General features: G+C 42.0%; 1 protein-coding gene across 1 annotated transcript in view; it reads left to right on the forward strand.

The window, feature by feature from the left end:
- The first annotated feature begins 3,550 nt into the window (after positions 1–3,550).
- ADAMTS5 (ADAM metallopeptidase with thrombospondin type 1 motif 5) overlaps positions 3,551–24,373 on the forward strand; it is a 41,650-nt gene continuing 20,827 nt past the window's right edge. The window contains exons 1-2 of the mRNA XM_054579489.1: positions 3,551–5,391; positions 16,416–16,548. Coding sequence (XP_054435464.1) covers positions 4,288–5,391; positions 16,416–16,548 — 1,237 coding nt within the window. The 5' untranslated portion in view covers positions 3,551–4,287. The remainder of the gene's footprint in view (positions 5,392–16,415; positions 16,549–24,373) is intronic.

Consider the following 24,373-nt stretch of genomic DNA (forward strand, 5'->3'; position numbering starts at 1 on the left):
GACTCCCAGCATCCCCCACCCTGCCACTGAGGAAGATGACGTTAAGGGAGCTCAAAATAGGGCAAGAACTAGGGTATGGATCTTGATGTGAGAAAGAAACTCTACTATAGAGTTGAAAGACTGAAATTCTCCCACCTGGGAGGTAAGAAGCAGATGTTTGTTTAGAGGAAAATATTCCATCGTCAGTTACTTCCTCACTCTTACCATTAAAATCATAGGTAGGGGAAAGGAAGGAAATGACACTTTGGCAAATGGAAATTTGAGAAACTACAACTCACAAAGATGCCCAAATTCTATGGGGTGAAGCCTGGTGGAAATACACATCTTGGAGAACCTGCAGGAGCTACTCTCTTGCTTTTTCCCCCTCTCTATTTGCATTTTCCAGCTTGTACGCCAAGTATCTCTTGGTCCTATTGGCTCCATCTCTGAACTGTGAGCTTCTCTGAACATGAATCATGACTTATTCGTCTTTATATGCCTTCAGAGAACCTCACAGAGCACTTTGTAGTGGTCCCTTGACAGATATTTGTTAAACTGCATAGATCTTAAGCAGTGTTGTAGATTGAATACCAATCAAGGGAGTACAGGAGTTAGGTTTCGGGAGAGCTGGCCACTGGTGGACAGTTTAACCACCGGCAAGTCACTTTGGTCTCTATTCTCAGTTTCTTTCCCATGAGTACAGAGAGGGAGTTGCCTTAAATGACCTTCAAGATAACTTCCAACTATAATGGCCTGCAGTAAAAAAAAAAAAACTCTCTTGCTCTTGGAAAAAGTAAAATGTAAAATTCTATATCAGATTTGATCATACACCTTGTAAATGCAGTGGGAATTTCTCATTAAATATTCACAAATAAAACCGCTATTTAAAATAATGAGATAATAAAGGAGCAGTCAGTCCATCTAAACATGATTGCCAATATATTTTATCTTTCTATGGTAAAAAAATTAAATGAAAACTACTTTCATTCAGTTCAAATTTCTTCCTTGGACTGACAGGAATGAATATTTTTGGAACATAGCAGTTCATCCTAATCCACTAGGGTAATATTTTAAAAGTATCACCAAATGTACTTCTCAAAGTATCTAAATTACTTTCACAAAAATAAAAGTTATATCCAAGTAGAAATTTTCTGAATATGTAAAAATTTACTCATTATATGTAAAAAGCAGTATCATGTCCTTTCCTTGTGAATATGTGATTCTAATAAATATTTAGTACTTGATATTCACATTTGGAGTTCTATCTGCTTCTCTCTTTTTCTTCAATGTATTTCTACACATGTAAATAATTTATCTAAGTAAAAATGTCATTATTTAATTAAACTGAGATTTAAGCATAAAATTCAGAGACATGATTCATGTGAGAAATGTAGCATTTGAGAAAGAAGAGAAAATTTTTCACTAAGAGGAATATTCAGTTGAAATTTCTTTCCATGCTAAATAAAAAATCTCCCATCTGTGAATGCAAACAATTGTAATCGATAAATTTAAACTACTGTCATCTAAAATGCCTATGAAAATGACCCTTTGAGATTTACAATGATAAAATGGTTAAAATTACTGAATCAAAATTGTTCTAGAGATGGTGTTTACTGCCAAATATTGGGCTCTTTTTCATTGAAATTGTCAGGGTAAAATAAACATGTTCTACAGGCTCAAGAATCAGGACACTTGAAGACCACTGGAGGAACAGAGAAGACTGCTGGAAACTAGGTTCTCCTTTCTAGTCTGATCCTGAACATCTGTGGTTCCTCAAAATATTCAGCTGGTAGCATTGACAGCAGGGGACTAACTGACCACTGAGAGGCTGAGGAGTGGGGCAACTAAAAGTCAATGGCCTTTAGGGATAGCCGACATCTTCCGGAGTCCGAAAGTATTTCAGAATCCACCAGAGGCTGTTGGGTAGACCAGGACCCCAGTGATCACTCCAGGTATACCTGTGAACTAAATCTCAGGACCTATTTCACTCCCATGCCTCTCAGATGGCTCCAGAGGGGGCACCAGGCCTCGGCTAAGGGAGTCATCACTGGGTGCGTCTGGGATTCTGGCCTAGGGTTCATTATTACTCAAAGGGCCTCACATCAGTCCAAGACCCTCCTGATCACCTCCTTGAAAAAGTAATCCGATCTCTTAGCAAGATCTGGGGAAAGCACCAGCAGTTTGGCGTCCACTGAGGCCTCCACATCCTTGTAAGTTAAACAAAAATTCGAAGACAGGAATGTGCTAATTATACCAGATTTTTCATTGATAAATGTATTAATTTGCCTAGAGAATAAGGAGGGAAGGATGTTCCTGCCCCAACAGTAGACCTTCTATTACCAGATAATGGTTTAATAGGCATCAGATTTTTTTTTCTTTCCCAATAAAGTTGGTTAGAACAACAAAAAAGGAGAAACCAAGGCACAGTGACAATGCCACTCAAATAAGCACTAGCATGCATCATTCTGTCCCTCACCCCAAATCTTTTTCTCCTAAATGGAATTTCTGAGAATGATACCTAGGGCGATAAGTTGTTTTAGGAGAGGTAAATATAAATACCAGTATCTATCACTTAGTTATCACTTAAGCCGAAAGGAAAAAAGCGTGGGTACAAATTTTTTAAATCTTTATAAAAAAAAATGAGCGTAATTCCCTTCAAGAGTTAACTCTTTCAAGCCCAACCTTCTTAAAGCAAAGCGAAGGAAGTTCCAGTCGTCCGGGATTAAGTGACAGATCGCGGGCGCCTGTGCAAAGCGCACTGGAGAAAAGGGGGGAGCCCGTGGCTCGCACACAAAGACCCGGAGTTCCCAGGCCGCGGGGGGTCCTGCGCGGGGCACAGCGGCGCTCCGGGCGCAGCGACGCGCCAGGAAGCGTCCGCGGCACTCCGGCTGCCCGGCCCCTCTGCTGGTGGCTGGAAGAAGTTAGTCACCCAGAGCCCCAAGCCGGCGAGCGTCGGAGCGCGCAGACCCGGCAATGGGGAGGGAAGAAACTCGGTACCCGACGGCAAGGAGGAGGCGAGAGGGGCGCGGGACAAGGGGGCGCGGAGGAAGCCGAAATTGCTTTGCTGGTGCGTGGAGTTGCAAGGTTTAAGAGGCCGGAGCGCACGGGCGAGCCGAGGGGAAAAACTTGAGGCAGGAACTTCCTAAGGAGGGGCGGGGGGGCGGGGGGAGCAGGAGAGAAGGAGGCAGGGAGAGACTTGAAATGTCTCAGTAACTTTAAAAACACACCAAACATCCCTGCAGAAGATGAGGTAAGCCGAGGTTAGCCAACCCCGATTCGTTGTGAAATATCAAACAAATCCGGAGCGGCTGTGGCTTTAAATGAGGCCAAAGAAATCTGTTTTTCTTCCCCAAATACTTTTTTCCCCCTTGTCGTTGCTCCCTCCCTCGTCCCTCCTTCCACACCGCCAGGTCCCTTCCTCCTTCCCGGTCCCTTTTTCCTCGATCACCCCCCCAACCCCCGCCCAGCGCGCGCCCTCCCCCATCTGATTAGGCGCGGACCGGGAAGGGTGGGAGTGGTGGGGGAAGCTCTCCCTTTAAGAGGCAGCTTGCAGTGACGAATTGTTGAAATTGCCATTGCAGGATGGCATGCCGCTATAAATTCATTGTTCCACCTCCTCGCATCTTCACAGCGCTCGCGCTGCTCTCTGCGCTCGCAGCGGCGGACTGGGGATGACGGCGGGCAGGACGACACTGCATCCGAAGGGACACGGACGCGCCGCTTCACTGGCTCGCTGCAAGCCGCCCCTTGCATTTTTGTTTTAATTTTTAAGGCTTTCTTTCCTTCTCTCTCTCTTTCTTCTCTTCCTCCTGGTTTCATTAGAGTCAAGGAAACCCACAAAATAAAAAGAAAGTGGGCTCCGGAGCTTGGAATCCCCGCTGCCAAAGGGTCCCGGGCAGCAAGGGGGCGGGAGACAGCGCGCACTAGTTGCCCGCCTGGTGCGCGGCACCTTCCTTACTCTTCTTGGTGCAGCGATAGTGGCTGCATTTGGGAAGGATTTAGGGGTTTTTCCTGCTTTTCTCGTACTTGCTGAATCTCCCTAGTCTGGCTTTTCTCTTTTTAATTTTTTTCCCCTCTTTCCGGAGCACGAATCCAAACATTTTCCAAACCAACAAAGAAAAGTTCGCACGCTGGCACCGCGGCCCGGACGGGCTGGCGTTGCTGCTGGGTCCCCCTCCCTCCGACTCTTGACTCAACTTGCAAGCAAGTGTGTGTGTGCCCCCACCTCCCGGCCCGGTAACTTCCACAGCGAATAACAAATACCCATAAAGTCCCCTCCGCGCAGCCCCTCCCCGCGGGCAGCGCACTATGCTGCTCGGGTGGGCGTCCCTGCTGCTGGGCGCGCTCCGCCTGCCCCTGCTCGCGGCCGGCCCCGCCGCGGCACCTGCCCAGGATAAAGCCGGGCAGCCCCCGGCTGCTGCAGCGGCCGCCCAGCCCCGCCGGCGGCAGGGGGAGGAGGCGCAGGAGCGGGCCGAGCCTCCCGGCCACCCGCACCCCCTGGCGCCGCAGCGCCGGAGCGGCGGGCTCGTGCAGAACATCGACCAGATCTACTCCGGCGGCGGCAAGGTGGGCTACCTCATCTACGCGGGCGGCCGGAGGTTCCTCCTGGACCTGGAGCGGGATGGTTCGGTGGGCGCCGCTGGCTTTGTGCCCGCAGGAGGCGGGCCGAACGCGACCCGGCGCCACCGGGGCCACTGTTTCTATCGGGGTACGGTGGACGGCAGCCCCAGATCCCTGGCTGTCTTTGACCTCTGCGGTGGTCTGGACGGCTTCTTCGCCGTGAAGCACGCGCGCTACACCCTGAAGCCACTGCTGCGCGGGCCCTGGGCTGAGGCTGAGGCCGGGCGCGTGTATGGAGATGGGTCCGCGAGGATCCTGCACGCCTACACCCGCGAGGGATTCAGCTTTGAGGCCCTGCCACCGCGCACCAGCTGCGAGACCCCCGCGTCCCCGCCAAGGCCCCGCGAGCGCCAACCGCAGCACAGCAGCCCTGACCGACGCTGGACGATGGCCCCGCAGTTCCTGGACCAGTCGACTCCCTCGTCGGATGGGGACCGGGGACCACAGACCTGGTGGCGGCGGCGGCGCCGCTCCATCTCCCGGGCCCGCCAGGTGGAGCTGCTCCTGGTGGCTGACACGTCCATGGTGCAGATGTATGGCCGGAGCCTGCAGCATTATTTGTTGACCCTGGCCTCCATCGCCAACAGGCTGTACAGCCACGCCAGCATCGAGAACCATATCCGCCTGGTCGTGGTGAAGGTGGTGGTGCTGGGCGACAAGGACAAGAGCCTGGAGGTGAGCAAGAACGCGGCCACCACGCTGAAGAACTTTTGCAAGTGGCAGCACCAGCACAACCAGCTGGGGGATGACCACGAGGAGCACTATGATGCGGCCATCCTATTCACTCGCGAGGTAGGTCCCGCCTGGACGGGTGGCTCAAACACTGACCGAGGTAGGTCAATGGGACAGCCTTCCTGACGGCCTTGTTTCTCCCACAAACCACCTGCCACTTTGGGTGTGCTTAATTGCTTCTGGCATGAAACCTAGCCGGCCTCCAGCTCTTTCCTGTATTCAGGGTAACCCCAGAAGCAAACTCCCCCATTAAAGAACCAGACCTGCTTGACAATCAGTCAATCAGTCAACCAGGCAGGATGTCTCTAGTCTGAGATAGGATGTCATAGATGCATATGATAAGAGGGGACCAAAATGTTTGGGAAAATGTAGATAACTTAGTGGGAAAAGGGGAAAACAAGTTTGTCTTTGAAATCAGCGATCTTCTCCTGTTCCAGTGGACCCCAAATTAGAACTTTGTCCAACATCATAAAACAGGCTTGATGGTTCATCCGCTGCAGTCACTTTTATCCATGATCCTCCTTTGTAATGTCCACACATTCTTATTTAAACCTCTTCCACATTAAGTTGAGGGAAGAGCTCATGACTGAAGGACTCTCTTTTCAATCTGGTTTCCTAATGAAGTTCTTACATGTCCACCCTGGTGGAATTACATTTCTGGGAAGGAAAAAATGCAGGAGGGTGAGGAGGATATAGAAGCCCAATCTTGCAAGGCTCCTCAGTAACTCCTTTGCAGGCTCTGCCTGCTCCTGTGAAGGGTCACATCCAGCTTACATTTTGGGGTTTTGGATGATGTTTCCGAAGCCCCAGTGTGTAAAGATCTGGGCGAAAAGTCAAGACCCGGGGAAGAATGTTTTCCCAGGATTTCCTCTTTTAAGGAAGATGGTTACAGGGAGGAAAAGAAATTGATCTTTATAGGCCCAGAGGTTCTGGGAAGAACACAATCTCTATTTGCACAGCCATTAGACCACCATGTAAGCGTGACATTCAGACACAAAGTCTGGGCGGGTTTTGAGCCTGGCTTGCTCAGAGCTCTGAGTCTCAGTTTTCACAACTCTGCTCTGATTGGCAGTTATGCCTCTCAGATGACTGGTAAGAATCGCCTTTTAAGGCTCATTCTTTAAGTGTTTGAGGTGCAGGATAGAGGAAGGATTGGAAAGTTTGAAATATTATGCAAAATCATGGGATGAAATGGAGCAACCAGAGCTTGGACAGGAAATTCAATGATGGCTTGCAGGAGGTTTTAGAATCACCGAACTCTACCACCAAATTCTTGTTTTGTTTTGTTTTTTTGTAAGAAGGCACCCTTGGTATGAAGGAAAAGTGTTGATAAATTTGGAGAAGAGAAACACTTGCGGTTTATGGGGTAGACATAAATGTAAACCACATGTAAACAGGGACAGCAGAGGGCAGTGGTCGGGGGAGAACCAGGCAGGACACTGCGCTATGCACAATGGAAACTCTTTCTCCTCATTGAAATGATCTCCTGGAAGCCATCCTTTAATTTCTCTGCACAACATTAATCTTTGAAACGGAAGAACATTCTGCTTTGTAACCTTCAGTATGAAGTTCTCCTGTAACACTATTTCTTTCTTGTTTAGTTTCCAAGTTCTTCTGTGTGTGTGTGTGTGTGTGTGTGTGTGTGTGTGCGCGCGTGCGTGTGCGTGCGCGCGTGCGCGCGCATGCAACTTTCCATGTCTGGATTTCTTGCTTTGCTACATCACAAGAGGCTGCCAAGAAGGAGGCTTCAGAGAGTTTATGGAAGGAAGTTCTCTAAAGACAGAGGAAAAAAATACTTTTGTAGGCAAGCTGCTCCAAAGAGTAGGTCATTTTAATGCTTCACTTTCATTTTTTAATACCAGTGCACATTCTGTAGTTTTTTAAGTAAAAATTAATAGACAACCTCATTACTTCTTACCACCTGCCCCACAACTTTCCTAATTGCGTCCCTGAGAAAGGGAACCTAGGCAGTGATGCTAAATGACCTGTCTGTTGTTTTTTCTGGATTTGTTTTTAGTTTGAGTAGCTACCATTTCCTATTTTTACAAGCTCTGAAACCCACTGGTATATTTTAAATAGATAAAAGCAAAGGAAGAAAAAAATTGACAGTCTATCTTAATTTTAATAGGTATTATAATAACATTTATCTCACAAACTAGTCTACACATGGAAAGTATTTTACATGAGCCCTCCCTGGCCTCGTCACCAAGCAGAAGCACACTTTTAGTAAAACAGTTGTCATTTAGTTTGTGGCTGGCCTTCTGGTATATACATTGAACTTGATGAGAACCAAATATTTGAAAAGCATGTGTGTTAAAAGGGTGCCATTAATTAGGGGGCTGAAAAAAGTACTATAAGACCCTTATTCATTGGAGAGTACTTCAAAACTGTAAAGCTAGTCTCCACCTAATACTTCAGAATGTGGAAAACACACTCTAGACTAGAGGAGAAATGATCTTAGCTCTCCTAACCCATGGAAATCGGATACCTAAAGACCTAGAGAAAAATGTTCATGGCTCTTATTTTTTCAATGAGAAATACCCGGAGTTGGCACCAGGATCCTACTTTTACAACTCTGTTTTGATGTCAGAAATCCGTTGCTTAGCAGCCAGACGCCAAGCCATGAAATCCATGTTTTGATGGGCTCTGAGCTCCGTTCAAATTGTGTGTCCAGATGTCTTCTCCTAAATTACTTGTTTTTCAGGCACGAAGCAAATGTGTGAGGATATGTTTTCCACCCCTGTTTACTAGCTGAGGCCACCTTGAGTGTCGTGTTTGGGAGTCAGCAGAATAGTGCTAGTAATTCATTTATCAAAGTAACACGCTTCATTGTCAGGCACTGAGTGCTGTCCCCCGGCACTCAGTACTGTTCTAATTACAGAAGCTTTAGCACCAGTCGGTCTTCTGGCAGAAGGACCATTTTTCATTCTGGAATGGCACTTATGCTGGAATTCACACCACTTTTGCCATCAGACAGCAGAAACCGAGTCTCCCCAGGATTTAATTGTGCTTTCCAGAATCCTTTTCTTGCTCCTAGCTTCTTCTTTTATTTTAATGTAGTTTCCTGAAAGACAGACCTTTAAACCCATTTTGGAGACCATGCACTCTACTTTAGAAGCGAAAGCCTTGGTAACAAATTTGGCAATGATTGACATCCCCTAACTGGTACACCACCAATGAAAGCTTCACTCGTTCATGGATGGAAAGCATTGGATTGAAACTGAACCAGCTACGAGACTGCAATATAAAAGGTTCATTCACTTGCATTAATTATCAGTGTGCCAGTTAATGGGCAGTTGTCTGTCAGCTAACGCGTCTCTTTATGTTCTTCCTTGTAATGCTGTGGTAGGGACTCCACAGAGAGCATTTCTCCTTTACCATCTGGGTTCCTGTTAGGTGCAGACAATAGGGGGCCCTAGAGGGAGACTAGAAGCTTGGAGAAAGCAGAAGGGTGTGCTTTTTCTTATTTGCTAGCTGACTGGGTTGACAAAATCAATCTCATATTTGAGTTCAAATCCCATTTAAAGCCAAAAGTGAGCCCTTACCAAGGATTTATAACCTATAGGTCAACCCCAATCAATAAAAGGCAAAATAACTAAGAAATGGGAAGACTGGGGCAAATTAAGCAGTTCTGGTTGCCATTTGGAAAATGACTGATGAATTGAAAGTTGCTAAGAGAGTAGATCTTGAAAGTTCTCACCACAAGAAAAAAATTGTAACTATGCATGGTGATGGATGTTAACTAGACTGACTGTGTCCAATCATTTCATGCTATGTACACATATCTAGCCATTACGTTGTACACTTGAAACTAATATAATGTTATAAGTCACTTATATAACAATTAAAAAATAAATTGTCAAGAATATTCTGAAAAATCTAAAATCTGTTAGAGACAATATAGCACAGTACACAGAACTTATTTCATTATTACCTGTCTCATGCGGTACATGCCAATAATGCTTTCTGTCAGTGAGGCTCTCATTTAGGCATCTGAAGGTGGCAAGATGGAAAATGCTGGTCCCTCCCACCAGCTCCTATCCCAGGAGAGAAGGAGCAGATACACGTATAAGACACTCTAATGTTAGGAAAACTGATAAATGCTACAGCTAAGCTACAACCAACGTCTGCAAAAGGAGAGGGGAGGGAACAATCAGCTCTGCCTGTTGATCTTTGTACAGGCTTCATTGCAAATGTAGAATTGAATTGACCCTAGAAGGATGGTTAGATTTTATTTGGAGTCAGACAGCTTTTAATGAGTTTTTTAAATATATTATCCATAACTATAAACAATTTTACAATTAACCTTTTCAACAACCTGCAACCTTAGTATTGCTGTCATTTGACAGGTAAGTACGTTCATAAAAAAAGAAATAGAGGTAATCTTTTCAGAGTTACAGCTGATGAATGACAGAGAGAGAAGGTAGTCTGGTCTATGTCTAGTGCTCTCTAAACTAAAAATATTATAATTAATTTATTCAGATATTCCTAAGAGGCAAAGAGGGATTCAGAGGTTTAGAAAGTGGCCCCTTTCCTAAGAATCCATTCAAGGAAACAGACTAGGAAATGGGTCGTTGTTGTACAGCACGATGACTTTTATAGAAGACGTGGTCATTAGATATCACGCAAGTACATAAGAAGGTTGCCTAGCCCATTTGGTTCAATTTGGAAGAAACAGTAGTCATTAGCCAGACTCATAAGGAAGAGACAGGCATCGCAGACACACCAAACTATCATGTGCATGGCCCAGAGGCAGCATGGTGGTTCTGGGAAATGGAGGGGGTTGGATGTGTTAAGACAGACAACATCAGAGTAGAAGGGTGATAGATCAATCTAGAGAAGACAATGCCAACAAAGTTATAGAAGAAATTGCATGGCTGCCGTATTCTATGGCAGAAGGGTCTGCCATAACAGCCATATGGGCTGCGATAACAAAATACTATTGTTTGGGTGGTGTAAACAAGAGAAACGTTTTCTCACAGTTCTGGATGCTGGGAATCTAAGATCAAGTTTCCAGCCTGCTAGTGAGAGTTCTTTTGCTGGCTTGTTGACTGCTGTCTTCTTGCTGTGTGTTCAAAGTCCTTGGAGGGCTTTCCTCCAGGCATTCAGGAATGAGGGTTGGGGATAGATGGAGACAGAAACAGAGAGAGAGAGAATGAGAAAGAGAGCTCTAATGTCTCCTCCTTTGGATCAGGGCTCCACTATTATGATCTTTTTTATCCTTAATTCTTAATTACTTCCTTATGGGCCCTATCTGCAAATACAGTCACACTGAGGATTTAAGGCTTCAACATATGAATTTTGGAGGGCACCCAAGTCAGTCCATAGCACTGTGCCAAAGAGTTTAAATTGTAAATTAAATTCAAAGAATACCTATAAAAAGAAACAGCCCTAATCAGAGGTATGTTCTGGAATAAGCCTTCTGGCCCATGTAGTTGTATGGATCCAGTAGTCTTCATGAGGATACTCAAGGTGGTCTAAATGAAAGCAGTGGCATCAGAAGTAGAGGAGCAGGGATCAGGTCAAGAAATGTTAAAATGAGGTGCATGTGAGTTAATCCTTTCTGGTTGAAGGAATATTGAGTCTGAGGTTCAGGGCCAAAATATTGATGAGCTACACAGGAAACAAGGGACAAGATGGACCATGAAGGTACAGCAGAGGCTAAAAGGAAGTTTGGATTGCATTGCACAAGGCAGAATGGCAGGCTAAGGTTGTTGTGTCTTTTAAATGTTGGAGGAATGGTGGATTCTTATAATATTTGGGGTCTAAGGTATACATGTGCTACAATTTTTTATCCACTCATTGGATGGGCACTTGGAGTACTTCCATATCTTGGCTATGGTGAAAAGCATTGCAATGAACACAAAGGTACCTATATTCTTTTAAACTGGTGTTTTAGAAGTATGCGGGAGGGGGACACTTTGTAAAGCATATGATTGTCTAAATACTGTGCTGTATGTACGCCTGAAACTAATACAAAATAATGTTGAATGTAAACTGTAATGGAAAAATAAATGTTTTTAAAAAGATATAGAGTTTAAGAAGGTAACCTATTGCAGCACATAGGTAGGGAAGTTACAGGAGGTCTTAGACCACCTTTGGGTGATAGTCTAATCAGGAAGAAATAATGGAATCAATGAGAAAGAGAGGACAGCTATAGTAGACTTCTTGTAGATGGAGTCAGTGACGTACAGTTACCTATCAGATGTGCCAGGTGAGAGACAGAGAGGCAACATAATGATGTCACCAGCTTTCTTATCCACCACTTCCATATTCTTGTTTTCTGGAACATCTTTCTCAGTGCATTTTGTATATTTTATATACCTCTGAGTTATTGAGTTTTACCAAACACACCATAGAGATAAAGACTATGCTGTATTTTTTTATACAAAAAAAGAAATTTGCTTGACCGAGCACAATTAATGAAAGTGAAAGATAAGAGTACTGTCAAGAATGACATATGCAATCATCTAATAGTACCATAGTGAAGTAGGTTCAGGAATTAGAGTGTTTACACATAGGTTTGACTCCCAGCTACACTGGTCTCAGGCTTCTCACTTTTAACACTTATTGTCCCTGAACTTTAATTTCTCCATCTATAAATTGGAGTGTTTTCATTTAATACCAACACATGTGTAGCTAGAAAGTTGTAGAGATCGCCTGGTCCAAATTTATTATGTTAATGATTAAGGAACTTTGTCCCAAAGCGTATAAAAGACTTATGTAACAATACTTCCTAATAGAGTTAGAATTAAAAAGCAATTGACCTTCCATTTGTTATCTCTAGTTAGCTTTCATTCCCGTTCTCCAAAGTGATTCTTCAAGCTTCTACTCCCCTCAAACTCCACCTTTCCCATCCGTTCTTCCCCTTCTTCTAACTGCACATTTAGCAGAGAAAATTTCCTGTCTGAGAACTCTGGGCCCAGACTACTGTTCTAGCTTCCCCTGATTGCCCTGCACCTAACAAACCCTGTATACTCTAGCCCCAAAAACTTCTTGCCACTTCCAAAGTAGGCCCTGCCATTTACCATATCCTGATGGATTCACCAATCTTCCCTTGTTAGAGTACCCTTCCTCTGAGACTGTCAGACTTCTGTTCCTCCCTCAAGATCCAATTACCTCAGTCCAGACACCTTTATTGATTCCCCCAAAGAGCTCGTCAATTCCTCTTCTGCATTCCCTCAACAATCTGTTCATAAGAGCATGTCACAATCTGCTCCTCTCATAGCATATCTGTTTTGCTCACTAATCCTCATGTTTCTTACAAGTCAGGATCAGCTTTTATTTTATTTGTGTACCACAGTGTCAGCACTTAATACACTGTCTGGCAGATTGTGGGCACACCATAATTGTTTGAGGAATAAATGCACTTGGATCTTTGGCCCCTAATCCAGCCATGCTCTCTGTGTGTAAATATGACTTGGTTGTATCCAGAAGCATGGATAGAGATCATATAACATGGGTTATTACAATGATTGGACTAACAGACCCAATAAATGCAGTCTCTACTGAAATCCACATCAAGGCTTTTATTTTTGGGGTAGCCAGAAAGCCAAATGATGCTTCAAGAATTGGATCCACAAGGACTGAGGATTGTGGTGTGTAAATGTATGTTTGTATAATTCTATGACTAATATATGTTCCACATCAGACTAATTCTTCTATCACTAATCCCCCTTCATAGGAATCGGTAGACAGGTAGATAGACATCCGAGGCTAGTTAAACTCTCTTCTATACTCTTCCCTTGAGCTCCACACATGCCCTTACCAGGTGGTGATATGTACTGAAACAGTATATATTATACAGTTGCTGTTATTTAACTCTACATTCTCCAGTACAAGGTATTCTTCCTTAATCTTGGCTGCCATTACTGCAGTTGTGATGATATCTGCTCTGATCAGCATGTGTTTTCTTTTAGCTCCTTTCCTTAACACGTTTATGGTGCAGGAGATACCAGTCTCCTGGGCAGGGCTAGAAATCATGCAGCTCCTGTTATTGTTTGCACATTCACATCAGCTCAGTTCACATTTCCCACCCAGTGTTGACCACTCCCAAGTTGTACTATCTTCACGGCACCTGCTTCTCAAGGTAGTATACTTTGCTGGCCCTCAACTTCAACTGCAAGAATAGGTCTGGGGTAGGATTAGTTCTTCTAAATTCTATGATAAATCACAGATATTGCCACATTCATAATGGCCAAACCTGGTGAATGGTCACCATGCCCATGACCCCCTTGTCCAGTCTTCATTGGTCTTGCTGACCATCTCGGCTCTGTTTTTGAATTACCTGCAATATCCCAGTCTTGTCTCCGGGCCAATACCACAGCAGAAGCCCACTGGTTAAATCTCTCTATACTCTTGCAAACCTCACTTTTCACTGAATCTCTCATTGCATTACTGTCTACACCACAGTGTTAAGATATTGATCCTGCTGAAAAGAGCCATCTTTAACAAAACAAAGGTATAACTTACCTTCAGATCTACACTAACCAAGCAAAAAACTTCTTGTCAACACTTTTAATGAATTTACTTCTTATGTGTTAACTGCATGTGACACATTTCTTCAGTACCCACCGCCCCCAGATACAGAAATTGATAGACAGATGATAGATAGATAGATGCTATTGCCCCAATAGTATTATTATTATTATTATTTTATTATTACTGTGAATAATAATAAAAATTCCTATAAATTTCAGATAAGTTTCTCACCTGTAAATATTGTTATAAATCACCACCAAGTCACAAATGTAACGTGCCATATTCTTAATAATTTGATGCCCAAGTTGAATTTTGATAGAATTTTAATACATTGGAATGAACATTGGATCACAAAGAAATATAGGCATTTATTGTAATCTTGCCCATAACCAGGCTTCCAAGGTTTGAGACTGTGTGAATTAAATGGAAAGTTTGCCAGTTTACATAATTATAGTTACAGAAATATAGAAAGTGTGGCTATGTAGTCAAGGGGTTTAATCCGTGTGTTTTTTTAAAAAAATAGCTGCTTCTGTTCATAATTTTGTCACATGCACACATGTCTCCATGGCAAAGGGCAAAATGCATTTAATGCAATTCAAGGGTGACAAGGAGGACTGATGGCTGCTCATGAGCAATTGATGACATATTAAGAAGCCCAGTTTAAACTTTGTTCAGAACAGGAGGGCCATTTGCATTTGCTGTGGCTCCTCAAGCTTATTAACAAAGTAGGAGTGAGAAGGGGAAAGGATTCTTGGATTTTATTATTCTATTTGAAAATAGTGAACCCCAAATTGTGAAGATAAACATAAATCTTGGTTTAAAGAAGTATGTGTGTGCAGAAATAACTTACAGTGTCTAGCAATTCACTTAAACCATGACCTGGGTCTTTGGTCTTAAAGTTACTAAACTGATTGGGGGAGGAATGGATTAAAAAATGTATTGTGCTATATTATTATCTCAAAGACTGATTATTATGCAAAAGTGTGTTCCAATTTCAATTTTAAAAACTACTAATTTGTTCTCAACAGCTGTAATTTGAGATCCCACGGGATGACATGTAAGGATACACAGGAAACTTTGGTAGTCTGTTGTTGGTTTGGTGACTTGATTCGCCAAGGCTACTTGGCCGAGATTCCCACTGTCTGAAACTATAATACGGTGGCAGCCACAGTATAATTCATCACAGCTGGGATCTCACAATACACGGGGCGCAATAAGGACCTGAAATGTACTAACTAGAGAGATCATAGGATATCTTTTAAATATGTTTCACCTTGGTTGGATTTTTATGTACCAAAATAGAGAAGAGTTAGAAGAGGATGTTGACAATGGGTAGGTGGCATTAGTTATGTAGTAATAACATCTCTTGCTGGCTTCTTGAAGGCCACTGTGGTCTTCTAGCATGCAGCATGTTAAAATGTGTGAGGTCTTCATTGTATCAGACCATGCATCATTTCACTGCAATTACACAAATGTTTGTTGAGTTTGTATCATGAGCCAGGCGTTGTAGTAGTGGGCATCCAAAGATGCTAGCTGCAATAGAAACAGCACATTATTTAAACCAGTCAATTGTCACCTTTCACAGTAATTAATACTATTGTTCTACAGTTATTTACCTATGACTTACTAGGATACTATCTTGCTTTTTTTGGATATAAATGTACACACTGTCAATTAATTTTTATTGAACACAGCAGTTAAGCTCAAGAAATTCTAATGTTCATTAATATTCAAATAGCATTTATGGGGAAGTTTATCATGATATATCTATCATGTGGAAAATTTTGGCTTACATTTTCTCTTTATGCTTCTAAATTTTAATTTGTCTTGTTGATGTCTCTTTCATCTGAATCTGTAACTTGTTAACCATTAGTAGGGCTATAATCATGTTCCCCTTGGAGAATCTCTTAAAATATAACCTCTCACCAGAAAAATGCATACACTCACTTGTGTAAACACAATGTATGACATGTATTTTCCTGAGGATTGATCAGCTTGAGAAATACTACATTAAATATTATGAATAAGAGTGCACACTTTTCTGAAGACACAACTTGTGAAACTACAGCACAATTTTGAAATTAAGAGAAGATCTTTCAAGGTATTATACTTTGGATTAGAATTTAGTTTCCTACTCAAATTTCTGCTGAATTTATGTTCTGCCACAAAGATGTGGTCGCACTTTGCACCTGCGATGGAAAATAAATTTTTAGGCCAGGCTTCTGGTAGTATTAGCATGAATTGAGGTGAGAATGTTAAGGCTTTCCTGAGCATGACCGTGTGTGAAAGCGACCTATGACATATGTGTCTGCATACATGGGGTACACCTTTATTAAGGCTCTGGCTGTTAGTATAATAGACAAGCTACCATCCTCCGACATCTTTTTAAATGTAACTGAGTCCTCCTGTCCTGTGCTTCTGGTGCTCAGAGACGCTTAGAAAAGTCAGTGCCATTAGTTTATCTTTGGAACATTTCCTGAGCTGAACAGGTGATGCCATAAACATACCCCAGTGCTGCCTCTTGCAGTGAGCAAGCGGTTCTCCAAGGTGGCTCCTTCTGGATGTAAATTGATTTTAATGATTTCTTTCTTTCTCCTGGGAAGGATTTATGTGGGCATCATTCATGCGACACCCTGGGAATGGCAGACGTTGGGACCATATGCTCCCCGGAGCGCAGCTGTGCAGTGATTGAAGACGATGGCCTCCACGCAGCTTTCACTGTGGCTCACGAAATTGGTATGCAGTGCCTTTTCTCTTCCCTCGCCAAATCAAACACTCATAACAGCTGCAACAGGAACCGAAATACTTGGCAATTAATTCCAGATTTCTCCTGGCTCAGATGTACCCTTGGGGATTCAATGTGTTTATATTTGCACTTTTAGGGTTAACTAATAGGGGAGAGGGAAAGGCAACGCCAGGCACACAGTAGATGTTTCCTGTCTGACAGTGTCATTTAAAAGCCTACGAGAAATTTGCTACTGCTACTGTCTTTTAAGCATCCTGAAATGACTCTTAGAAGAAATTTGTCACAGTGGACTACAGAATGCAGAGATGTTCCTCTTAGAAGTTACTCAAAGCTCTATTGGCTCATCCAGGGCTAAGCAGTCTGCACACAAATCTATCACGTTTTCTTCCATTGTGAGTGATAATAGCCTGGTCCTGTCAAAGGTAATTAACACCTGTCTCATTTTAAATAGCAAAGCAAATGAATCCAAGCTCAAGAGCCAACTTGGTTTGTTTTAAAATGTCATTTAATTGATTTGTTTGTCATAAGAAACACGTTTACATCCTAAAACCAGAAGTTTGGGACTGAGTTAATTGTTGAAAAATATTCCAGAAATTAGGAATATGTGTTTTCTCATCACTGACGCAGACTTCTAGGTATATGAGAGGTCAGTTTAGGATCAGGAGTAGATGTTAGACTTAGACATATCTGGGCTCCATTCTAATGTACTCTCTACCTGTATCTTATTATTTAAACTCTCCTAGCTTCAGTTTTTATATCTGAAACATACAAATAACAGTGCCTATTTCATGGAGTTATTTTCAGGACAAAATTGGGTAGATTATAGATATCATCTGTCACTGATAGCCACATAGACATCTGCTTTGCTTTTTAGTTAAATAGTTCATTTACATTTTTTTAATGTATGTCTCACCTTTTAGCATTATCTTTTGGAAGGGCAAAGTATGGTTTGATCATTATTGTAATTTTGCTGTATTTTATTAAAGAGATTAGTTTTTTAAGCTAAAACCATAATTTTAAAATACAAATTAAAACTTTTTTTCACATTTCTAGTAGGCAGAGTATATTCCACAAGGTGTCAATTCCTAGCCCCTATGTATTCTTTGGGGAGTTAAAATAATTTCAAATCAAAGGCGTAATTGTGTGTCAGTGTATTGCAGCAGTAAAATAGAGATCAGTAGTTAAATTTCAATTCTTATGCCTCAATCATGACTTTAATTTTCTCAACTGACACTCTTCTTATCATCTAAGCAAAATGAGGTGTTTATTCCATAAATAGCCATGCAGATGAATTGAGCATCTTTAGCTTAAGGAGCCAAGTATCTTAAGTGAAGGGCCAGCTCTGTCTCTGTGTCCTGTGTTTTGTGTCAGGCCAGGGGTGTAGACACTCTGAGAACCCCTTCTTCCCTGTGGGGTGACTGATAATGAGGCTGTGGCTCTCTGATGTCCGGGGCTGAAAGAGCAGAAAGCATTTTTAACGCCCATCTGCCATGTGAGCTTCAGGGGTGAGATGATGTCCTCACCTTTCTCTCATTCCTGCCTATGAAAGTAACTGATTGAAACTACAGCCTCATACAGACCGTTACTCGCTCTTCATCCCATGTCTGCGTGTGTTCAGGAGTGAGTGAACAGGGGACATGTGAGAGCTGCCCACGAATTGGCAACCGTCCAGTTCTGCATCAGAACCTACGAGAGATTAGCCCAAATACTCAAGAGGATTATAATTGAACAGAGGAGATTTTAAAAGTACATCAGTCATTAATCACTACTATTTAGAGTGAGTGAAGTCCCTTAAGAAAAATTCTAAATCTCTGGGAAGGCAGAGGCTGGTTCTCCTCAGACTGGGTGGGGGGATGGTGAGGAGCCAGGAATAGAGTTCAGCTATGGCATCACCCTTCCTTCAGCTTATGAGCCAAATTCTGATCTTCCAAAGAAGGGATCCCCTGAAGGAAGGGCTATTTCTCCCTTCAGTGCAGCAGCGATGCCTTTTCACACATTGACAGCATCTGGGAATCTTCCCCGTAAGAGAGCTCGTGGCAGAAAGGCATCTTCTCTGGGGCTGCATTGACTCTCAAGCCAATTGCACTGGAGTGAAGAGCTACTAGCGTCAGCCTTCCCCGCTCTCTTGAATTCCTACACCTAAGGCCTTGGGTCCCACGGTCAGATGCAGCAGTCTGAGAGGCAAGAAGCCAGGTATTGATGAGAACAAATGTTTTCTTAAAACCAAATACGTACAATACAAACTTTTCTTAATACTACGAGAATGTTGGACATAGTTTTACGCGACAACAATGTAGGAGAAATGGGGGCTTCCATATGAAAAAAATCAAACCTGAATCTTCGATATATGACTGCACCCGTGCGTCCCCTTTAATCTCTTGGTCAAATCACCTCTATTTACTTCTTTAGAATTCTCTAGAATTCATTCATTCTCCCATCGAACTCTGCCTACTTAGTTTCCCTTTTTGCATTATATATGGCCCATAAGGGGATCTGGCTTTCATTCATTTTTCTAATTGTTTTATTATTCTTTAATTTCACTTTTTGCCAAAAAATTGTGAACACGTGTTATAAAGTACGAGCCTTATAAAATTTAGAGAAGATAACTTTACAAAATATGTCCTAATCATCTGTATGTGATTATAGTCTTGCTTTGCACCCAGTGTGTTCTTGGGTAATATCATTCCCTGGTCCGTTTCCAGGGCTTTATTTTTAGGTTGTTGCATGAAGTCTTGCAACAAGCTATCCACGCTCTGGATTCTAATTCTACTCCATCCATCTCATGTAATTTCCTCCCTTCCCCTTTACTAGACATAAACTACTTTCCAGATTTGGAAGTTAAAGATACCGGCTACATATGGTGATGAAAGAGATCTTGCGAAACCTTGGTTTTGCTGGAGTGTTTTGAATTAACTTGAGCTCATCTCAAAACGTGCTATTTGCTTCATGCACAGAGACTGTCAATATGTTACTATGCTCAAAACATAAGCAGTGGAGAAAATTTCCAGGCTGTTTCCATCCTTTTTCTCCTTTAATTCTTCTAGAATCTGTAAAGGATACATTTGGTTAAGAATAACACTTTCATTAACCGACTTAAACATTTTCATAGTGTACCCCACTGCATCCTCTTTTTGTATATGTAGTGGTTTAAAACACAAAGTCACTGTACTTGAACCAAAATTTTTGTTCTTCTACCTCCTCCATCTAAAAAATGTGTGTGTTGAGAAATAATATGTAAGGTAAAGAGAGGCCAGCCTGAAGTCCCTTTTGGCTCCTTTTTAGTCCATGGTGTTAGAGGCAGAATGGAGTGGACTAAGTGAACAATTCGGAAAGTGACTCTTTTCATGTCCCGCATGTTAAGTGGAATGCTTCTCTTTTCTGGCTAATTCTTTCTAAGAAAGAGCTAGATTTTTGAGGTACAAGCTCAACTGGTGCCAATCCAGGCTTCTGGAAAATAGATTATAATGACCTTAGACTCTCCATAGACGGTAAATGTTGCCTTCCTCTGTTCTTTGTTATGCCCATGTAAACATCGACTAAATTGTTAGGACATTTGTGAAAGTGGCTTTAAACTCTCCGGAACACAGTCCCCTTCCCTGTTCCTTGAGTGGAGGCAAGAATGTGGTTACAGCCATTTTACAATCCAAATGTGAACTATAGAAAGTTTCAAGTGAATGTAAGCTTATATTTTGAGTTTATATTTTTAACTTGTCAAACTTTTATTATTGGCTTGTAATAATAAAGATTTCACCTGCTGCACACATGGTTCTTCAAAATAATAATTTTATTGATGTTGGGCCAGCTTCTAATACAGCGCGAGGAACAATCTGATTTTATTTAGACTGATGAAATCCATGATTTGCAAACTTGCCGAAGCTTTGCTTTATGGTCGTTAATTATAAAATGTGCTAAGTGAATCTCTTCACCATGAAAGATTCCAAAGTGCTGCCTAAGCTAAAAGCAGGCAACTGAAAAACCTGAAGTCAAATATTCAGCTGGAGACTTAGGAAGTGGTTAAGACACAGCAGCATGGCTGCCTGGGTTTTGCTGTGGTTAGAGAGAATTCTCTGGTTGTGTTGATCTGCATGTGACTGTGCTCCCACGGATGATTAGATTAAACAAGCCCGTGTTTTGAAAAGCTGCAGAGGCCCTCAAAACACCAGAGACCAAAGCCAAGTGCACAGAATCAGATGTCAGGACTGGCTGTGAGAAGTGAAGGGAAAGGAAGCTCGGATTAAACTTGGTATTTACCCTCAAACCCATAGCTTTAATCAGCACCAACTGAACATGTTTTCTACCCAGTGTGGAGCGGTGCCACACCGTGTCTTTCTTGGCCCCGAGATGAAAGGTGGGACTAGGTCTTTGCTCTATGTCCAGCAGCATTGAGAGATTTAGTGTTTAGTGTCAATTTTTTAAAAATCAAATTCCAATTCCTATTTCTGTAGAGGAGGCCTATAGATTTTCTGCCACGTGTGGAAATTCAACCACACAATCCATGGTTTTAGAGGCAGAATGGAGTGGGCTAAGTGAAGGCCGCTGAAAAAGTAAATATATCACACACTTAATGTGTGATTTTTCTCTTCTTAGATTGATTAGAAATGTCCCCTTCCCTCCCAAATCAAGAGTATTTAGTTCTGTCAAAATACATCAAAAGTACTGCATAACTGGAATACTCATAAGGAAAAGCATAGAGTCCAAGTATATCAGTAAGAACAACAAAGTAGCTAACAATCCCTGGGCATTGGGTTTTTGTCAAGCCTATATTCTAAGCACTTTGAATCTTTCATATCATTGAATCCTCATAAAATGTCACAAGATAAGTACTTTCAATGGGTCACCCAAGAGAGGAGAAAACTGACACACAGAGAAATTTCTAAATGTGTCTGAGGTCAACAACTAGCATACTGCTAAAATTCAAACCCATTTTATCTGATCCCAGAGCCCAAGATTTTGATACTATCTTCTAACGGTTTGTTGGTGTTTATTTTGAAGGAGACAATCTCGAATTTGATTCAAGAGGATATTGACACAGCTAGTTATAAAGTGAAAAAACTTGTGTTCTTCCTTCCAATGATGCAACACTTACCATTTATGTTTAATGTCTTGAAATGAGAGTTTAAGAGTTTTAATATGTTTTGCGTGAGAATTTGCATTTGCGTAAACACGTACAGTCCAGTTGCTGGCGTTACTGGCGCTCCTGGCTCTCTTCCTCAAGGATTCTAGATTCTGATCCCGTGTGAGCTATTGACTCACTTTTCAACCACTGGCAAGACCTTCTTGCACCTCAATAATCCCAGCTGGAAAATTAGGTAAAATAAAAACATGATTTCATTAAGAGACAGATGCTTCAGCTGAGCAGTACTTCCTTCAGTAAACACATTACAGAGCTTCTTGTGACATATTTTTAGGATGTGGTGTTGTATCCCCTTGTCCATTGGTCAGTCTGGGGTCAGGAGACAAGAGCTTGAAATTCTGTTTAATTTGCAGACCAAAGTTTAGAAAAACAACCATTTCCTTCCCAAGGTTAATGTTGTAAGTCAGCCCTGGTTGTACAGTAATACCTGAGTTGAACAAGAAGCTGAACTAACATTTTCCTTTAAAGTAATGTGTCTTCACCCAGGTGAACATTATCTCAGATTTTCTAACACAGATTCACTTGTGAATGTAGGGAGACAAGATGACTTTTAAAATCTATATTTTGAATATTAGAGATGAAATTTATTTAATAAAATGACACTCATTTGCCCATTTAAAAAAAACAATTATCGTGCTAGAAAAATTATAAGGCGACTAATCATTTGCTATCTGAACTAACAAAATAACTCAGACTCTTACCCTGTAGTCTTTGCTTTGACATAATGTATCACGAAATTCATTTCCTTAGCCTAATTAAAATAAACTCCTCCCTGATGTTACTATGGGTGATGGGCACTCATTAGCATGACTTTTGCATTTATGACATGCTTTAGTATCTATTAAGAATAAATCAGTATTTTCTACAGAAACACAATTTATACCTTGATTTTAAACAGTAAGACACAGTTGTGATGGCTGCATTACTTGGGAAAATATTGGATCAGACAGTTACATTATTCTGTAAATTTTACTCTGACTTCTCTCATACTTTTTTTCTTATTTAGTATGTAAATACAAATGCCATTAACGAGTGCATCCACTACACAAGGGTGTTTAGTCTTTAATTGCCTCTGGATTTTAGATGAAACATTTCCAATTACATCAACTGAGAATGAAATATTCACTAAGAATAGTAATGTAAACAAGACTGGTTAACTTAGTTAAAACTAACTGTGCTTCATTCTTTTGCATGTCTACTAATTATAAGTGGTTGCAAATACAAACACTAATTCTTCCTTAAATAAGTACTTCGGGGCCTCTACTTGAAACCCTGACTGTGAATTGTCACCCAGAATCCCTATCTGCCTTATGTCTCTCACTAGGAGTTTTCACTTCTTGTATTGCTGAGGGAGCTTGGCTAAACTTCCTTAATCTCTTCTTGTACCCTCCCAAATTGCTTTGAGACCTCTTTGCCTTTCTTTTCCTATACTTTGACATGAGAAAGATATATCCCTGTGTCTTTGCGAGTGTAACAATGGCTTTTCTGTGAGTTTCTGGAATCCGTCCCCAGCCTCCTCCAAGATTCCACCCCTCAAATAACTTTGCTCTGCATTGTTCTAAAAACCCATCATAAAAATACACTTTTGGTGAAGAAAACAATGAATCACTATAGGAGTTGTAAACATTTTTCCCAACATTTCTTCACATTCTTCATGTGCTGTTTTATTCTCTGGGGCACATGTGTGACTCTCAGCCACACTAAGCCTGCTGGAGGCTGTTCATCGGAGCAATGCTTAATCTCCCGTCCACATCTGCAATTTTAAATATCTCCGAGAGAGATTCACGAGCAAATGCTCACTGGAAAAATGGGATGTCCTAGATAGTCAGTGACATCATCATAAATTCTGATCCCCCTCACAACAGGTACTCAAATATATCATTGGCAGCTGGGACATCACATTATAAATTTCCTAGATTCTGGATTTTTCTCTATAAATCAGCTTTTCGTTTTCTAGTGTGTTGTTTTTACTGAGAGTGTCCTTTTAAAAATAGCACATGCATTTGTGTGTACCTGGCCATTTTAGGGCTCAAAGATATTGGTAGATGTCATGCCTGACACTAGATGTCTTAGTATAATGATTGGGAGATCCCACTTGCAAATTACCGCTGCCGCTTCTGCTCACGGCCTTCAGTATGTGTGTCACGTCTTTCCTGAAGAGCATCCAAGCATCCCTCACATTGATCTTCCATTTTCATTCCTGTCTAGCTCCTGCAGGGAAGTCACATGGGCCAGTCTCACTGTGCCCTGGTTCCAGCTACTGTGGAACCGGCTGCCTGTTTCTTGGGGTGCTTAAATGTTCTTCAGATTGCCTAGGACTCTCATCGCCCTTGAGAGAGCATGCCCGCCCCAACCAGCTGACATGCTTTTTCGTGGAGGGCAGAACATCCATCTGCCCTCCAAAGTGTCTGTCTCTCAATGGACACCCAAGCAGTCTGCTTCGGACAGACTCTTGGAGACCTTACAAAATTCACATCTCCTTTCAGCTCTTGCTGAAGTGGAACTAAGGTTTGTGCATGCTCAGAATGGCAATCTTCTCTGATGGCCATGGAAGAACCTCTCATATGTATTTTCAGCAGAAAGGAAATTGCATTGATAAATTAGTAAACTTAGGGAACACCAAATTCACACTGTTATGCCAAACAGCATGCCAAAATATTCATAAAATTATACCAAAATCT

Source organism: Pteronotus mesoamericanus, unplaced genomic scaffold, assembly GCF_021234165.1.
Source record: "Pteronotus mesoamericanus isolate MK-2021 breed Mesoamerican mustached bat unplaced genomic scaffold, CSHL_Meso_final contig_116, whole genome shotgun sequence".
NCBI lineage: Eukaryota > Metazoa > Chordata > Mammalia > Chiroptera > Mormoopidae > Pteronotus > Pteronotus mesoamericanus.